We start from the raw sequence: 16228 nt of genomic DNA, 5'->3' as shown, positions 1-16228 counted from the left end.
AAGGGAATATCAACAAAACATATCTGTTTATTGTACACAATGCAATATTGAATGCAATGATATGGTGTGTCCTGTAAGCCCATGTGGGCTGGGCGCCTTTGGTGCATGACACAAAAATAAAGAAATCTATCTATCTATCTATTCAGGCCCATTCAATTAATCTATCACTACATTAGTTGCCTGTTCAAAACTAAACTACACTTTATGAAATCATTGTTGCAGCGTACACACATATATTCAGGCCCATTCAGAACACATTTCCCAAATCTCAGTGATTTATCCACACATCGCTCTGTGTGTGTGTGTGTGTGTGTGTGTGTGTGTGTGTGTGTGGGCGTGTGTGTGTGTCGCGTCGCCCTCCAGCTGCAATTGCGAGTGTGCGCTGTGTGCAGGGCACACTACTGAGTTTAAAAACACAGCTGAAACATGAAGTGGAGTCTGTCGACTCCCGCAATTTCCTTCTTCCCATATTGCGCTGCAACGACACTGGGATGAGCCCCCCGAAGGGGGGCGAAATTCTAGTTATCTTTATTAATGGACCTTTATTTTGGAATTATTTATTTATAATGGTAAACCGCGTCACTACAGAAGCACTGAAGCGCAGCACACCACAGTGACCACTCACTTGACCACTTTTAATACCAATTGTATTGTTTTATACTGTAGGGTATAGGCCTACTAGGCTACTCCTGAGTCCTGCATTTCATTGTCATAAGAGTGGATTGTTAGGATAGGCTAGATGTCTGGACACTGTCCCTATACAGACAGTAATTGGACAACAGAGACCTTGAAGCTGTTTAATTACATTGTATGCATTTTGTTGACATACATTTTTTTATATATTCTTTCCAAAAAATACAAATAAAATACATTATTCAGCAAAGTTCACACATTAACAACAATCTGGTGGAATACTCCCCTATGGCAATAGGAAGCATGCATGCTCACATTTCCAAGATATAGCTTTATGCTCTCTTCAACCTATCTCTGGCATGGCAAGTCCCACCCAACTGTCTAGCATAGGCCTAGTGGCCTATAGGGATTCGGGGCTCTGGCCGTAGGCTAGTACTAAGTGCACTTGGACCACATCTGTTGCACGACTGGGGTGCAAACCAAGGACACGGTAAGCAACTGCATTGGACCAACAGCAATGCCTTTCACAAATTCACATCTGTGCCAACACTGGGCCTGGCAAAGCAGTCTTAAACACTTAAGCCCTATATTTCATTGTACAACAAATAGCAAAAATAGCCATGCAATGTGCAAGATGTGCCACCACTGGGCCTGACACAGCAGTAAACATTTCATTGTACAATCAACAGTATATAGCCAATGTGCAAGTGTTGCTGTTTTCTTTTTCTTTTCCCAAAATAGGGACGCCATTGTTAATGTGGTTAAGACAGAAGAGGACAATATTATGGCTCAAGACACAGGAGGAATAACATTAGGTCTATATCTTCATTCAGCACCGCTGTTTTAAAGTGCTTTGTTGTGACCACAGTGCTGCATCCTTGATGTGGACAGATTCTCAATTAACTTTACCCATGATAGGCCTACCCCCCACCCACCCCATTGACATATTGACCCACACACCCCGCAAAGGGGTGAACTGACAGCAAACCTTGTGAATTACAATTTGCAGGTGATGTACTGTAAGTGATCATTCATAAATTAAAGTGTTAAATAGCCCTATAGCAATCATTGCTATATAGAGTAAATAATAATATTAATAATAAAACTTTCTTTATATAGCACCTTTCGAAATTGTGAGTGCTTTACACACTTAAGGAACAAGGATACAAACAACAGAAAAAGATGCAACAGGAAACATTTCAAAAGTCAGCTAAATAAAATAAGCAACAGAAGACATTTCAAAAATCAGTGAAATTAAATAAAAAATGATTAATAGGAGTTGGCACTGAAGGCTAATCTATAAGTGCATTTTCAGTATAGGGATTTAAAAGAGGACTTGCTTTGGTCTTTAAATTACAGACTTGGGGATCTATAAGGTCTTTGCTTGATGATCTCATCTCAGACAGCGAGTTGGGACATAGGGGGAGATTAGATCAAAGCTGTAGGGTGGAGCGAGACCAGACCTTGTATAACGTGAGAAGGACTCACGTCCTCCCATCTTTATTAAACAGATGACAGAAGAGACAAAATTGGAACTGGATCACTATAAAATTGAAGCTGATAAATGATCATGGTAGGGTTCTCTCTCCTGATTGGATAAAATGGCTATCCCTTCCCGACCTGAAATTGTATTTTCTGTTTAGTGTTTACTGGAGAAACGGGAAAACACCTGTTCCTGAACAAACAATACACCATTGATTACTATTGGAATAGGCTATATAATAGAGCTTTAACCGTTAAACAAAACACAAAAAATAAAGAAATACGGTACACTTTTAATGAATAGTATCGACATTAATTGCTAACACACTCCATTAATTGTTGGTACTAATGAATGATTCTGTCGGAACAGAACTGCTTGTGTTGTTGGCTCCTGACACATGGTAGATATCTGGAGAACAAGAAATGTTTTAGTGAAATGGCTCATTCAATCTGCAAAATATCTATAAGTGGTTCTCAAACTTCTTTGTGTCATGAAGGACCCCCAAATTAATGTGTGTTTGGCTACGGCCCGTAAATGGTGCATTTATATTGCGAAGATATTTGCATAGATTGTATTACATTCACCCATTCACACACGCATTCATACGCCGATGGCAACGGAAACCATGCAAGGCACCAACCAGCACATCAGGAGCAAGTAGGGGTTCAGTGTCTTGCTCAAGGACACTTCGACAGGAGCCCGGGTTCGAACTGGCAACCTCCGGCAACTCTACCCCTGAGCCACCGCCGCCGGTTAGATCAGTGAATCTATTATTATTAAACATGATGCAACTTACTTCGCCTTCCACGTATTCTCCTGAAGAAGTTTAATCCAGAGGAAGCGATACCACCACTTGTACTCTGTATGGAAAACATGGACCAGTAATTTAATTATAAGAATGTGTTCACAGTACAATGCAAGCCGCAACACCATCATTAAAGAGGCGCTTCACTTGTGTCCTTGACAGTTGTCAGTGCACTAGCACCTCCTACTGGTTGTTCTGGGTGCCTGTTTGGTGGGGAGGGTTACTAGTGGAGAATGAAACACTCAAAATTATTTAATTATTATTAATTTGTATGTCCTTGTGGAAGTGATCAAATTATAATTTAGTCCATCTGGTGTGAGGTGCAATAGCTTGGCATTTTACGTGTGACAGAAGAAAGCACTGTTCAATTGCGGAGAGTAGGAGACTCTTGCCTCGTGGCTACCTGCATTCCACATGGCATCGCTTTTATGTTTCAATTCATATTCATATATTTTTGTCTAAATGGGATTAAGTGACAAAGGTAAAATGCTTGCTCCATTTCGAGGTCAACACAGTAAAATAAGTGTTAATTGCGACTGTAGGTCGCACATTACTATGAAAACCTGCAAAACCTGTCCGTCAGTCAGGTCACACCTCCATATATGGTTGTCAGCTCATGACGCCTCGTAACATCACGCCTCGTGACACGTCACTACCATATACTGTATGGTAGATGCTCCATATACTGCCATCTCCATATATGGTTGATGCCCCATATATGGCTATCTCCATATATGAAGATCACGACACTGACCTCATCGAAAACTCGAAGATTTAGGCCTGGCCCTATCTGGGCCCTCATCAAACCCTGTACACTCAAAGACACTGCCCCGCTGCCACCCTTATATCTCCATATATGGAGCTGGCCTGTTCTGACATTCCATGTTGATCTTCATGTCCTCATCAAACCCTGTACACTCAAAACACGCTCCATATATGGCCAGACCTCATCAAACCCTGTACATTCAAGACACCGCTGCCACCCTTAGATCTCCATATATGGAGCTGGCCTGTTCTGACATTCCATATGTTGATCTGTCCTCATCAAACCCTGTACACTCAAAACATGCTCCATATATGGCCAGTACAAAATTCATTCCATATGTTGATCTGACCCCCATGCCAAAGTGGTCGCTTCTCGCCCTCAGGGCGTCTTACTGGTTGTTATTGGTTGACAGTACACATTAGGCCAATTTCACACCAGCGAATAAATTGTGAGAAAATGGGGGGAAACTGCAAAAGAAAAGCCAAATAGCAAACTGATGCTAGTGGAACGAACTGTGGTATTAAAAACTACTGATTTTCAAATGCACTTACTCTTGTTCGATTAGAGCCGGTGCCTGTACTTCCTGCAGGTAGACGTCTTAATAAGGCAGCTCGGACCTGTAGGCAGAGTGTTTGAATGTTATACACAATACATACTTTTAAAAACAAAGCAAATATTTTATTTTAATATAGTTTAGTATGCATTTGCATTAGTGTATGTTTTATATTTGTATAATACAACATACCTTTGAATCCAACAGTGTCCCAAACACTAAAATGAAGAAACCCTAAATGAAATAAATAAATAAAGTGTTTTATTGATGGTTGTATACATCAGTATAGTAATGTAGAGTAGGCCTATAAATTCATGCCCAATAAAAAACAAACTGTTTGTTTGTGACCTTTTTTGCCCAATAATTACTTGGTTAAAAATGTCACAGCTCTTGCCATAACTTTGCGGAATTGAAGTTTCCCCCGCAGACCTCATAGCATAGAGCGGAGGCAATAAGTAATCTTGCTTTTATGCAATTTGTTGCGGTCAAATGTGTTTTTTAGTTTTTGCTTGTTTCATGAATGTGTTATTAGCTGCCATTACAAATATCCATGCCTTGGTTGTCCCACATGAGCCGCCACAGTCTGCTAAACAGATGTTATGCTGTTATGTGTTTTGCCAAGTCCCGGAAAAGACGTACTGTGATTGGCCAGTACAGTCACTTTGATTGGCAGTTGTGCCGAACGCTCACCCCAAAACATGATTTACGAGACTGTGATAGAGAGGAGGGAAACTGGACAACAGGGGCATTTCTGACAAATCACACCTGTGTGAAGTGAGGGGCGCTCTTATCATCATACATCTGATTCCGGACAATCACAATTTGCGTCTTCAATTTTCTGCCCTCACTTTTTATCCGCAATATGTAGCCAATCAAATCATCGCTAAAATTCACACAAACACACAAAGCTGGGCATAGGAGGGGCTAGCACCCCTCAAAAAAGACCCCATGGCAACTGGCAAGTCATTTGGGATCAATATAAGTAGGAAAATTAGCCTATATGCTTTTGCATTACCTGTAATGAGTTGAAGATTCCGAAGACAATATGGATTCCAATATTTGTTGGATCTGTCATAGTTCCCACTCCCAGACCCCAAGTCAATCCAAAGAAAGGAGTCAACATGGCCAAGCATCTTGCGACGACAACTATCGCATTCGTTTCATCCGATTGGTCAGAATGCTCCACACCTCTCCTCAGCATTTTGTACAAGACCACGATTAGAATTATGAAGTTTATAAAAACAATGCTCAAGGCAGGAATCACGAACGCAAGTAGGGCTTTCGTCTTGTGCCAGTTTAGCCAACAAGCGTTGTATTCTCTGATGTAGCCATTGTGGCCCGCTGTAGAGGCAATGGTGACGACTGCTATAATTAAAGGGCCTCCATAGCCCAAACAGAAACCGATGGCCAGCATGGTTGATTTAGACATGTGGGAGAAGACCATGATGGTTCGGTAAAACAGGAGAAGGCCAGACACAAGCATCCAAAAGAACAGGGCAAGGTAGAAAAAGTGTATGAAAAATGTTGCTGCGCGGCATGGAGCGACTGGAACTCTGTAATCTTCCCCTGGATTTTCAAGGGGGTTGTCGGCAATTGCTGATCCAATGATGAACCAGATGTCTGCAATGAGCAGAGACACAGCAATGTTCACAATACAAACATGACGCATGTATGAGGTGCTGTTTCTGGTCATGGCCTTCCAAACGACTCCCTCAATGATGAGACAAATGACCAAGCATCCCATTGATATTGCTACGCCAATGTACGAGAATATGTCCAGTAAAATGTTTGGGGGAATGTCAATCGACATAAGAATTGAGAAGGAGGTTAGGTGGGTGCAGTTACAGGTGACGGTATCATTTATGTCTGACACAAAAGCACACCCCTCGTGGTCCCATCCGCCGAGGTTATCAAAGAGTGCAAAGTTCCAGAAGACGCACTGTGGGCTCAATGTCAACGACGTGTTTTGTTTGTCAAAAGTTATTATCACATTTTCAACCGTGGTGTTCAGCTTGACCATCAGAACTTTGCCATTGATGGTGTTCTCATAGCTGGTTTCGTTGCTAGTGGTATTGAAGCTGGCATTCCTGGGAGGTAGAATGCTGTTGAGGGGGAAGACAATGGTGGTAATGAAGAGGTTGGTAGCATTGGTGTTTATAATGTTGAGGGTGACACTAGAGTTAATGTCCGCCTGGTACGAGTTGTTGAATCTTGTTCTGTCCAGCAGAATGAGGTCGGTTGATATATTAAACTCCCCTTCCAAGGCGTCGGTGATACTTTCCAATGAAATTAGAAACTTTGAGCTGACATTGAGGGTTTTGTTGGTGTTTAAAATGGACCAGGATTCTGTTGCTGCTTCATCAATGATGACATCCACTATTTCCAGGACATCCTGCAGACAAAACGGCATTTCTCTGTTAGAGTGACAACATGCATGTTTATCTTGTTTTAAGCTACAAAATATTGCATAATACTGTAAGCAAAGTACAATGTGACATAATAAAGCTCTCCTGTGGTTCTCAATTGGGTGTTTTAGTGATGAACAACAGGTCTAACATCTAGTGTTTGAGTGATTATTAGGTTACCATGAAAGTAAGAATCATTCACCTACTCCATAATAACATTCTATATATTTTCTTTAATAGGCCTTAATAGGTATATTATTTTTGAGGCGAGGGCTGCGGGGCATATAGCAACCTATATGGGGATTTCTTTCCACCGCTTACCGTCATGACATCCTCATCGACATCAACGGCGACATCTGCAATGTTGTCCAGGATGTCAATAATAGCAGATATGGTTGCACTCGAACCAGTAATTACTGTTTGATATGCATCTGCCACCTTAGTTAGATTCTTCACAAATTCTGGAACTGTCTCCGCAACCAAATCCTAAAAGAATCAAACATGTCAATTGCATGGTACCAACCAAGAACATTATGTTACCAGTGGTTCTGTACTGTTACCAGTGGTTCTCAAATGTCAAGAACTCCCAAATTAATAATCAGTGGACCGGGCCCCATCTGGAAATATCTTGTACCAAAGACCCTCATACAAGATAAATGTTGTTAAACCATTTCAACAAATATTCCACATTAAAAAAAAGGTTATTTTTTTTAAAGTAGCTGACTTATAACTTCACAACAAGTAACATCCCAACGTGCTGTGAGCTTGTAGATCAGCTATTTTCAAATATCCGCTGTGTATAGGGTTATAGTGGCTAAACAGATTAAATTAACTCATTTCACTGGTGGGGACCCCCTGGAACGCCCTCGAGGACGCCCCAGAGCCCATTTTGAGAACCACTGGTGAAAGTGATTCCCCTTCATGTGGTTGTATTCCATATAAAGATTTTAAAAAAGGCTTCTTTTACCTGGGATTCAGTCAGAAGGTCTCCTATTTCTGTTACAATACAACTATCCTCCAGAAGTTTCCATTGTCCACTGCCCACACATTCGGCGAGTATTATTCCAACCTGGCCAGGATCACATGCTCGTTCTGATATGTCTCCTTCTCGTCCACTACCATACTCCTCATCATTACATGTAGGACCTTGTGCCAAGTGCAAAGAATCCAGTTATTTCCATGCAAATTTTATGACTGCAACAATAATACATACGTTGTATGACAACAACAATAATAATAATAGCTGCAAGCAGCGATAAGGCGGGACCAAGAAAGAAGACAATACACAATAAGAACAATATGCACAAATAAGAATCACAGGCTGAGTTGTCGCTACCTGGATTTGAACCAGTGACCCTGTGGTCCAACGGTGAGAGCTCTACCGACTGAGCTATATATGCAGACACAGTCAGTTGACTCATTCTAAACAGTAACATCATGTCCTGGTCTTTATCCATTACTACAGTGCTTTCACGTACAAACTTCTCTTTGTACGCTTTCAGTGCTACAGTATTTGGCATGACCCTCTACCATACTGTACAGTTGCAAAAGCATATGACGCTGCATGTATGTATTAGGGACAAAAGAAGAATTTTAACAAACCAGCAATTTTCATTGGCTCATAAAAACGTCATTCTTTTTACTTAAAATAAATGTACTACGATAATATGTCTGTATAGGTCCAAAGTTCACGTGTAGACGTTTTTGTGCATTTTGATCAAAGATCCTGGGAGGAGATACATTCTAACTGTTTATCATATAATTCAAAATGGCAGGTGATCTAAACTTTAGATTCTAAAGGTCAGAGGTTAAAAGTCAGAACACGAAAGTTGTTCAGCATGAGGAGACACATATGTGTATCAAAGTGTCATTGCCAACGGCCAAACGGTTCATGAGCTATGCAGGTTCAAAGTTAGCATTTTCAATTGAGCGCTATAGCGCCACCATTTGGCCAATCATCATGGGCTTCGCATAGTCACCGTTTGGTATGGCCCTCTACCAGATTACCGTGTTTCGCGAAGACCGACTGCACGGTTCAGCCAGAACTGCTATTTTTGGCGGAAGAAGGAGAAGAAGAAGAAAAAACAAACCCAAAAACAATAAGTGACCTTCTTCGTGACTTTTGGTATGGTGGGAAGCTCCTGGGTTGAACTTCCACCCCAGGCCAACTATAGACAGTAAATTGCTTGACTTACTCCCACGGAAGATGTTCAGAGTTGTTGTCTTTTTATAAATGGCGTAATTGGTGTTGGTCCCAGTCGCATAACACGTGAAGTGTTTTTCGACATCACCTGCGCAGTTTCCAATTATGTACTTGTAGATGATGCAGAAATTATGTTCTTGACCTTGGTTATCTGTGAACATTTAATCATATTGGTGAATTACAGGCAGCTGTGTGTATAGCTTTTATAGTAGTCCCAGAAGTGCACTGTGATGAGCCATTATCTTTTCCTTTTGTAAGACTAAATTATGCTTTATTAGATAAGACAGAGTAGAGAGAAAGACTGGTTCCGTGCCTCGCCAATTGATTCTTACCACCAATTGATTCTAAATCCACTTGATCCTCCTCATTCCTCCACTGGACTTTATAGGGACTTTGCACGCAACAACTAAGGTCTTGAGTATCACCTCCCTTACAGGGGATGTTGTAAGTGCTATTGACTCGTATGTTGGGAGCTTCTTTGATGATATCAGATTCCATGTATCCTTCCTGCTCGAATCTCATTGCTCGAACCTTATCTTCCAGGATACATTTATAATACCCTGAGATTAAAATTAAGCTTGAATTAGTTCAGTACAATGTGAAATAGTACAACTTTTACATGTGAGTTACAGTACAAAGTGGTGATATAGAATATTGTACAGGTTCAAAATTAAAATGGTAAAAGTGGCACATTTGCAACATTTTATTTTATTATTATGATGGCACAATTAGCAGGGAGAAAGGGGAGCATGCACGCACACGCGTGTTTGTCTCTGTGTGTGTGTGTGTGTGTGTGTGTGTGTGTGTGTGTGTGTGTGTGTGTGTGTGTGTGTGTGTGTGTGTGTGTGTGTGTAGTCATATAAGTAGTCAGAACACAACTCATTTTGTATTATTCAAACTTATCATGAACTGTGGCTGCATTGCACAGATATTGACTTGTGATTGGTCATTAAAAGTTATGGTAGCAATTGGTAGGCCTACTTACCCGAATCAGGAGCAATAACGTTCTTAATTGTAAGAGTGGAGGTCTGGCCACTATTAGAGACTTCAAACCTTTCAGAGTGTGTGGCATCCTTCCCATTGAATTCCCACTTCCAACTAGTAACTTCGAGCAGAAACTCAGGAGTGCAAGTCATGCTTATGGTTTGACCAGTGTACGTTTCAGGAAAAATGATTTTTTTTGTACCTTGGGAAAAAGGGAACAGGATAAGTTGATATCTTTTGACTATCTGATTCCAAATTGATGACATCATTTTTCTGAAGCTTATTTTAAAAACGTACTCTGGTAAGTTGTCAAAACTGGTCCTATTGCAGTCAGATTTGCCTTCTTCAAGGCATTTGGGAGATCTGCATTTGCTTTGAGTAATTCCGTTTCATTAACAGATGATGTTTGCAAAACGTAGTTTACAATAGTGCTTCCTTGTCTGTTAGTAAGAACAAACCAGGAAAAAGTTGAGAACATAAATGTGTCGCACAGCCCTACAGTACATCTAAATTGCTGTATTTGTTGCTGTAAAATACTGTACCTAAAGTTTGTTACTTTAATAGAACTGAATGCGTCGTAAGTCTTCTTCAACTGCAAATTAAATTATACTTTTAATGACAGGAACACAGCAATATGATGGATTTACACACACACACACACACACACACACACACACACACACACACACACACACACACACACACACACACACACACACACACTTACCACGACCTCCATACGTTCTTTAAGATCTTGGAATTCTGTACTTTCTTCATCATTTAATTTGATGTCAAAAGCCCTTTGAAGCGTAACCTTCATGTTCCATTCTGGGCGAAGATAAAATCAAAGACAGTATACTGTAGTTATGCAATAACCATATCATCTCTGTCGGGTGGATATCTCATAATTCCAATGGAGTTAATAAACTGTTACTTTTCAGGATTCAAATATAAATATATTTTTAGCAAAAGTAGTAGATCGACATGGTCAAAACGTGTCGTTTCACGATACTTTTGTGTGACACTGTAGTAGTTTAGTGTAATCAAGTAGCGTGTTAATTTACGAGATTAACGAGAAAAATAAAACACAAAAGGTTAAAATATGAAGATAAGGTTTCTGCCCGACAGCAACGATATACATTCCCAAGGTGGACAATGATGTTCAAACTTTCATGAATTGAAAAAAAGCTGCATTCCAATGGATACAATGTATAGTTATTATTTAGTCAAAAGCTATAGTATAAAGAAGAGGGCAAGACATGATGTACATACTCGTTGTTGCTGTTGTTGTTGTTGGTGGTGGTGGTGCTGTTGGTGGTGGTGGTGGTGCTGTTGTTGGTGGTGCAGTTGGTGGTGGTGGTGGTGGTGCTGTTGTTGTTGGTGGTGGTGGTGCAGTTGGTGGTGGTGGTGGTGCTGTTGGTGCTGCTGTTGTTGGTGGTGTTGTTGTTGGTGCTGCTGTTGTTGGTGGTGCTGTTGTTGGTTGTGCTGTTGTTGGTGGTGCTGTTGTTGGTGGTGCTGTTGTTGTTGGTGGTGCTGTTGTTGGTGGTGGTGCTGTTGTTGTTGGTGGTGCTGTTGTTGGTGGTGCTGTTGTTGGTGGTGCTGTTGTTGGTGGTGGTGCTGTTGTTGTTGGTGGTGCTGTTGTTGGTGGTGCTGTTGTTGGTGGTGCTGTTGTTGGTGGTGGTGCTGTTGTTGGTGGTGCTGTTGTTGTTGGTGGTGCTGTTGTTGGTGGTGCTGTTGTTGTTGGTGGTGGTGCTGTTGTTGGTGGTGGTGCTGTTGTTGGTGGTGCTGTTGTTGGTGGTGGTGCTGTTGTTGGTGGTGCTGTTGTTGTTGGTGGTGCTGTTGTTGGTGGTGCTGTTGTTGGTGGTGCTGTTGTTGGTGGTGGTGCTGTTGTTGTTGGTGGTGCTGTTGTTGGTGGTGCTGTTGTTGGTGGTGCTGTTGTTGGTGGTGGTGCTGTTGTTGGTGGTGCTGTTGTTGTTGGTGGTGCTGTTGTTGGTGGTGCTGTTGTTGTTGGTGGTGGTGCTGTTGTTGGTGGTGGTGCTGTTGTTGGTGGTGCTGTTGTTGGTGGTGGTGCTGTTGTTGGTGGTGGTGCTGCTGTTGTTGGTGGTGCTGTTGATGTTGTTGCTACTGTGAACGTAATGTATAAAAGTGCAAAACATGTTTCTATTTGAAAAAATTCAGTTGGTGTGTTTCAGATTAAAATGTTGGTGTTTTGGAGAATTGTTGTGCTGTTGTATTGTGGCAGAAAATACATTTTAAGTTTGTTTTCCATGTACTAAAAAGTAACTGTTCAGTTGACATTAATAAGGTAAAGTTTAATTATTAGTTATGTATCAGGTGATGATGTTGAGCAAACTGACACTGTGGGAGCCAACCCAAGGCACAGCTAGGAGAGGGAAGAAGGCGCACTAATTACTATGTAGACACACTGCAGTGCGACAGCGCAGCTAGCAACACTGGAGAGCTCCGGACCCTGATGCTGGAAGGTATGGAGTTGAGGACAGCAATCCAGGAGTCCAGAGTTTGTGTCGACCAGTTTGCACTCTCACATCACATTGCAATGTTTTACTTAGGGTGGGATGCTTCAGCTTTTAAGATCTCATAACCAAGAATTACAGGCAGGTTGGGCAGATTCCAAAGTACTCATGCTTGGTCATGTAAAAGTGGCATCAGTGTACACCTAAAATTGTATATGTCACAGCTAATATTAGGGGGCCTGAGCCCAGGTACAAGAGGCCCACGATCCACTATGTTTCACTTACTGCATTAAGAAAGGATATTATATATATACATATATATATATATATATATATATATATATATATATATATATATATATATATATATATATATATATATATATATAATTGTAATATAAAAGTATAATTATAATTATTTACATAATTCAAATAAATATAAAAGGTTTCATCTATTTTTAAAACATATGTTAGCTTCATGTCTCACTTACTGGTTAATAATGTTGTTGGTTGGTGTCAAGAGAATTGTTTTGTTGCAGCAGCAGTTGTTGAATCTATTCTAGAAGATGTATTAAAGGGGCATTCCACTCATTTTCAACATTTTACTATGTCATTAATACCTTAGAGCTGTTGTGTGTCTGTTTCCTAGAACTAGAGGTCAGAAAAAATCATTAACTTGGTGAATCACACCATGTGATTGCTGATCCCAGAGTTGTACTAATACTGACTGTTTGTCAGTTCTTCTTTATGCCTGATGAAGGTATGACGATTGAAACGTTGCTCAATAAATCTAAACTCAAGTGAAGACAGTGTGTGGGATTATTTTTTCTCTACTTACTCAGAAATTACAACCTAAGCATTTTAAATGGGCCCAAGTTTATTTGCAGTGTTTGTGAATATCAGTAGCTGACAGCAAATCAATTTGGGGGCAGGGTTTAGAAACATTTCTAATATGTTTGTTGTGCATACATAGGCCTACAGTATATGTTCTCCATGTCTTACCTGATCTGAATGTCAGGGGCTGACTCGGGTCACTGGAGCAGTTTCCATCAATAGCCTTTACATCTACAGTGTAGTTGGAGCCACAGGTGATGTTTGTAAGAGTACAGTTGAGATCAGAGGACATGCAGGTGGTATTGCCTTGACTACTCCAGGTAGACACAGAGTACTGTACTGCCCCCTTGCTGGCAGACCAGGACACAACAGCAGTGTTGCTGATACAGTCAGGAGCTACCGAGACACTGGTAGGAACACATGGCACTGCAAAGGACGGATACAGAGTTAAACATTGTACAGCAACTTTGATAATGAAGTAACAAGAAAATAAAAATCAATGTAGCAGGGCTCCAGACTACCATTAGGAAAATTGTAAATTAAGATTTGACATTTGAACCTGCAAAATATTAAGGGGAAACATGGCAATGTGTTATAAAATAAAACAGATTGTTTTCCGAGTGGAAACAATTTTAAAGGAATTTACATTGTCTAGTAGTTAATTAATTTTTGCCTTCCTCCACTTAATCATTTAATTTCATGCATTCATCTATATCTAGATTTTAAGCCATGTAATAAAATGTAATCGACACCTAATTAAAACGACCCAACAGGTAAAAAGCAGCACTGCAGTGTTTTGTGGTGAACATCTTCTAACCTGTTTTTAGTTCCACAGTTGAACTTGGTTCTGTGTGACAACCTCTGTCAACAGCTACAACACTGACGGAGTAGTTTTCACCACAGTGTAGATCAGTGAAAGAGCAGGAGTTTGCAACGCTTGAGTTACAGGTGTGTTCGTGTCCATCATGTGCTGCTGCTGTTGCTATGTACATATCTGCTCCTGAAACATTGGACCAGGACACTGTGCTAACCCCACATTCTGTAGAAACATGAACATTACTGGGGGCGCAGGGACCTGGAGAGATGGAGGGAAGAAGTGGAGAGAAAAAACTGATTAAATACAATGTTCCAAAAGTCTGTTGAAGACTGTTCAGATGCATAGCTTTTAGATTTTAAATGTTCTCTCTGAATACCTGCAATGAAGTGATGATGAGTGCTGGGATTCCCAGCACATGAGTCAGTATAATATGGTGTCACTGTGATGGTATAGTTCTGGCCACAGTGCATGTTGGGTATCTGACAGCTGGTACTGTTGGTGGAGCAGTCACGTATGTGTCCATCATGACCCACTGCCGTCACATTGTAAGATGTGGCACTGGAGCTTTCTACCCAGGTCACATGGGCTGAGTTGGGACACGCCAGACTGGCATTAACATTCACTGGGGCACACGGAACTGAGAAGAGACAAAGGCAAAACACAATGTTGACATGTTATATCATAATGATGTTCAAGGAATTAAATTAATTTCGAAAGGAAATCACACACTTTCAGAAAAGTTTTCAAGTCATATGTTCTACTATAATATGTATTTGTTTATTAATTTAGCAATCAAGTCACTAAGTCCAACCTAGATTCGAATCCATTCATTCCAAATAAATCTTTCAGAAGAGAACATGAATAAACCGGTCAAAAGCAGCATTAGTGTTTTTCGTGAACATCTTCTCACCTGTTTTCAGTTCCACAGCTGAACTTGGTTCACTGTGACAACCTCTGTCAACAGCTACAACACTGACAGAGTAGTTTCCACCACAGTGTAGATCAGTGAAAGAGCAGGTGTTTGCAGTGCTTGAGTTGCAGGTGTGGTTGTGTCCATCATGTCCTGTTGCTGTTGCTATGTACGCGTCTGCTCCTGAAACAGGGGACCAGGACACTGTGCTAGCCCCACATGATGCAGAAACAGAAACATTACTGGGGGCGCAGGGACCTGGAGAGATGGAGGGAAGAAGTGGAGAGAAAGAACGATTATTCTCTTTAATTTGTGCTTCAATTGATCAAAACAAAAGTACAAAACGTATGCTGAGCATCTTAATTAGACTATCAAATTAGTCTGTTGTAGATTGTTCATATTAGTGCATAGTCTTTAGTCATATTAGTGTGGTTGCTATAGGCAACACACTATTGTTCTCGGTCCGAGATTTTTTTTCATGTTTCACACACTGTGACTGTTGTCACTGTTGTCATGCTTCACATGATATCGCAATATATAATATAATATTATATATTAAATATATAATGGTAAGACAGAATTCAGTTCCCAGTGGATTCCTCGTGACTCTTGTCAATGCAACCACACTTTCAATTTCCCAAAATTGCACCTTTATAGTTAGTACATATTGTTTTCTCTGTGTACCTGCACTGAAGTGAAGAGGAATGCTGGGATTCCCAGCACATGAGTCAGCATATGGTGTCACTGTGATGGTATAGTTCTGGCCACAGTGCATGTTGGGTATCTGACAGCTGGTACTGTTGGTGGAGCAGTCATATATGTGTCCATCCTGACCCACTGCTGTCACATTGTAAGATGTGGCACTGGAGCTTTCTACCCAGGTCACATTGGCTGAGTTGGGACACACCAGACTGGCACTAACACTCACTGGGGCACACGGGGCTGGGAAGAGAAATAGGTGCGAGGGGAGTGTTGTTATTGAGGAGAAAATCTTCACATTAAGAAAATATGAACTTAAGGAAACCAATGACAAACATTTGACAATATTGTCACAACATGATTTGAATCTCTGATTCGCATATAAGAAATGGGGGAAAAGACTATATTAATGGGAAGTGTTTTCTTTGTATTCATATTTCTTAAATAATTTTAAATTTGGGGGTGGCAAACATGTTCATTCCTTCCTCCCTTCACTCAATTCATGCATTGATCTTAATCTAGATTTTAAGACACTTAATCAATTTAAGTTTATGAAACAACAAGTCAAGAAAAGGATTAGTGACCATCATCTCACCTGTTTTCAATTCCACAGCTGGACTCGGTTCACTGGGACAACCTCTGCCAACAGCTACAAGACTGAC

The 16228-nt window shown here is 40.8% G+C and overlaps 2 protein-coding genes and 1 long non-coding RNA gene across 3 annotated transcripts in view; all 3 read right to left on the bottom strand.

Moving 5' to 3' along the window:
- The window catches only part of LOC308316849 (adhesion G-protein coupled receptor F1-like), a gene marked incomplete at its 3' end in the record, with an annotated part of 33882 nt that extends 24936 nt beyond the window's left edge, over positions 1-8946 (bottom strand). The window contains exons 1-5 of the mRNA XM_080765637.1: positions 8841-8946; positions 7613-7791; positions 6967-7131; positions 5256-6632; positions 4433-4474 (exon numbers count right to left, since the gene is read on the bottom strand). Of these exons, the coding sequence (XP_080621763.1) occupies positions 4433-4474; positions 5256-6632; positions 6967-6972 (1425 nt within the window). The 5' untranslated portion in view covers positions 6973-7131; positions 7613-7791; positions 8841-8946. The remainder of the gene's footprint in view (positions 1-4432; positions 4475-5255; positions 6633-6966; positions 7132-7612; positions 7792-8840) is intronic.
- Positions 8947-10409: 1463 nt separating this feature from the next.
- Positions 10410-11214, bottom strand: LOC308317244. The gene is made up of 3 exons (XR_013964237.1): positions 11105-11214; positions 10560-10660; positions 10410-10424 (listed from the first exon to the last, which is right to left on the bottom strand). It is a non-coding gene; the product is annotated as an uncharacterized lncRNA (long non-coding RNA).
- A 948-nt stretch (positions 11215-12162) lies between these two features.
- Positions 12163-14904, bottom strand: LOC308316848 (fibronectin type III domain-containing protein 7-like; the record flags this gene model as incomplete). Its single annotated transcript, XM_080765636.1, has 5 exons — positions 14868-14904; positions 14334-14525; positions 13958-14215; positions 13309-13566; positions 12163-12215 (listed from the first exon to the last, which is right to left on the bottom strand). Exons 2-5 carry the CDS (start codon positions 14425-14427, stop codon positions 12163-12165), a joined length of 663 nt encoding a protein of 220 aa, XP_080621762.1. The 5' UTR covers positions 14428-14525; positions 14868-14904.
- Between the last annotated feature and the right edge of the window lie 1324 nt (positions 14905-16228).

Source organism: Protomyctophum bolini (genome assembly GCF_963924005.1).
Source record: "Protomyctophum bolini genome assembly, chromosome: 6".
NCBI lineage: Eukaryota > Metazoa > Chordata > Actinopteri > Myctophiformes > Myctophidae > Protomyctophum > Protomyctophum bolini.
This window is presented reverse-complemented; position numbering and strand designations above follow the sequence as displayed.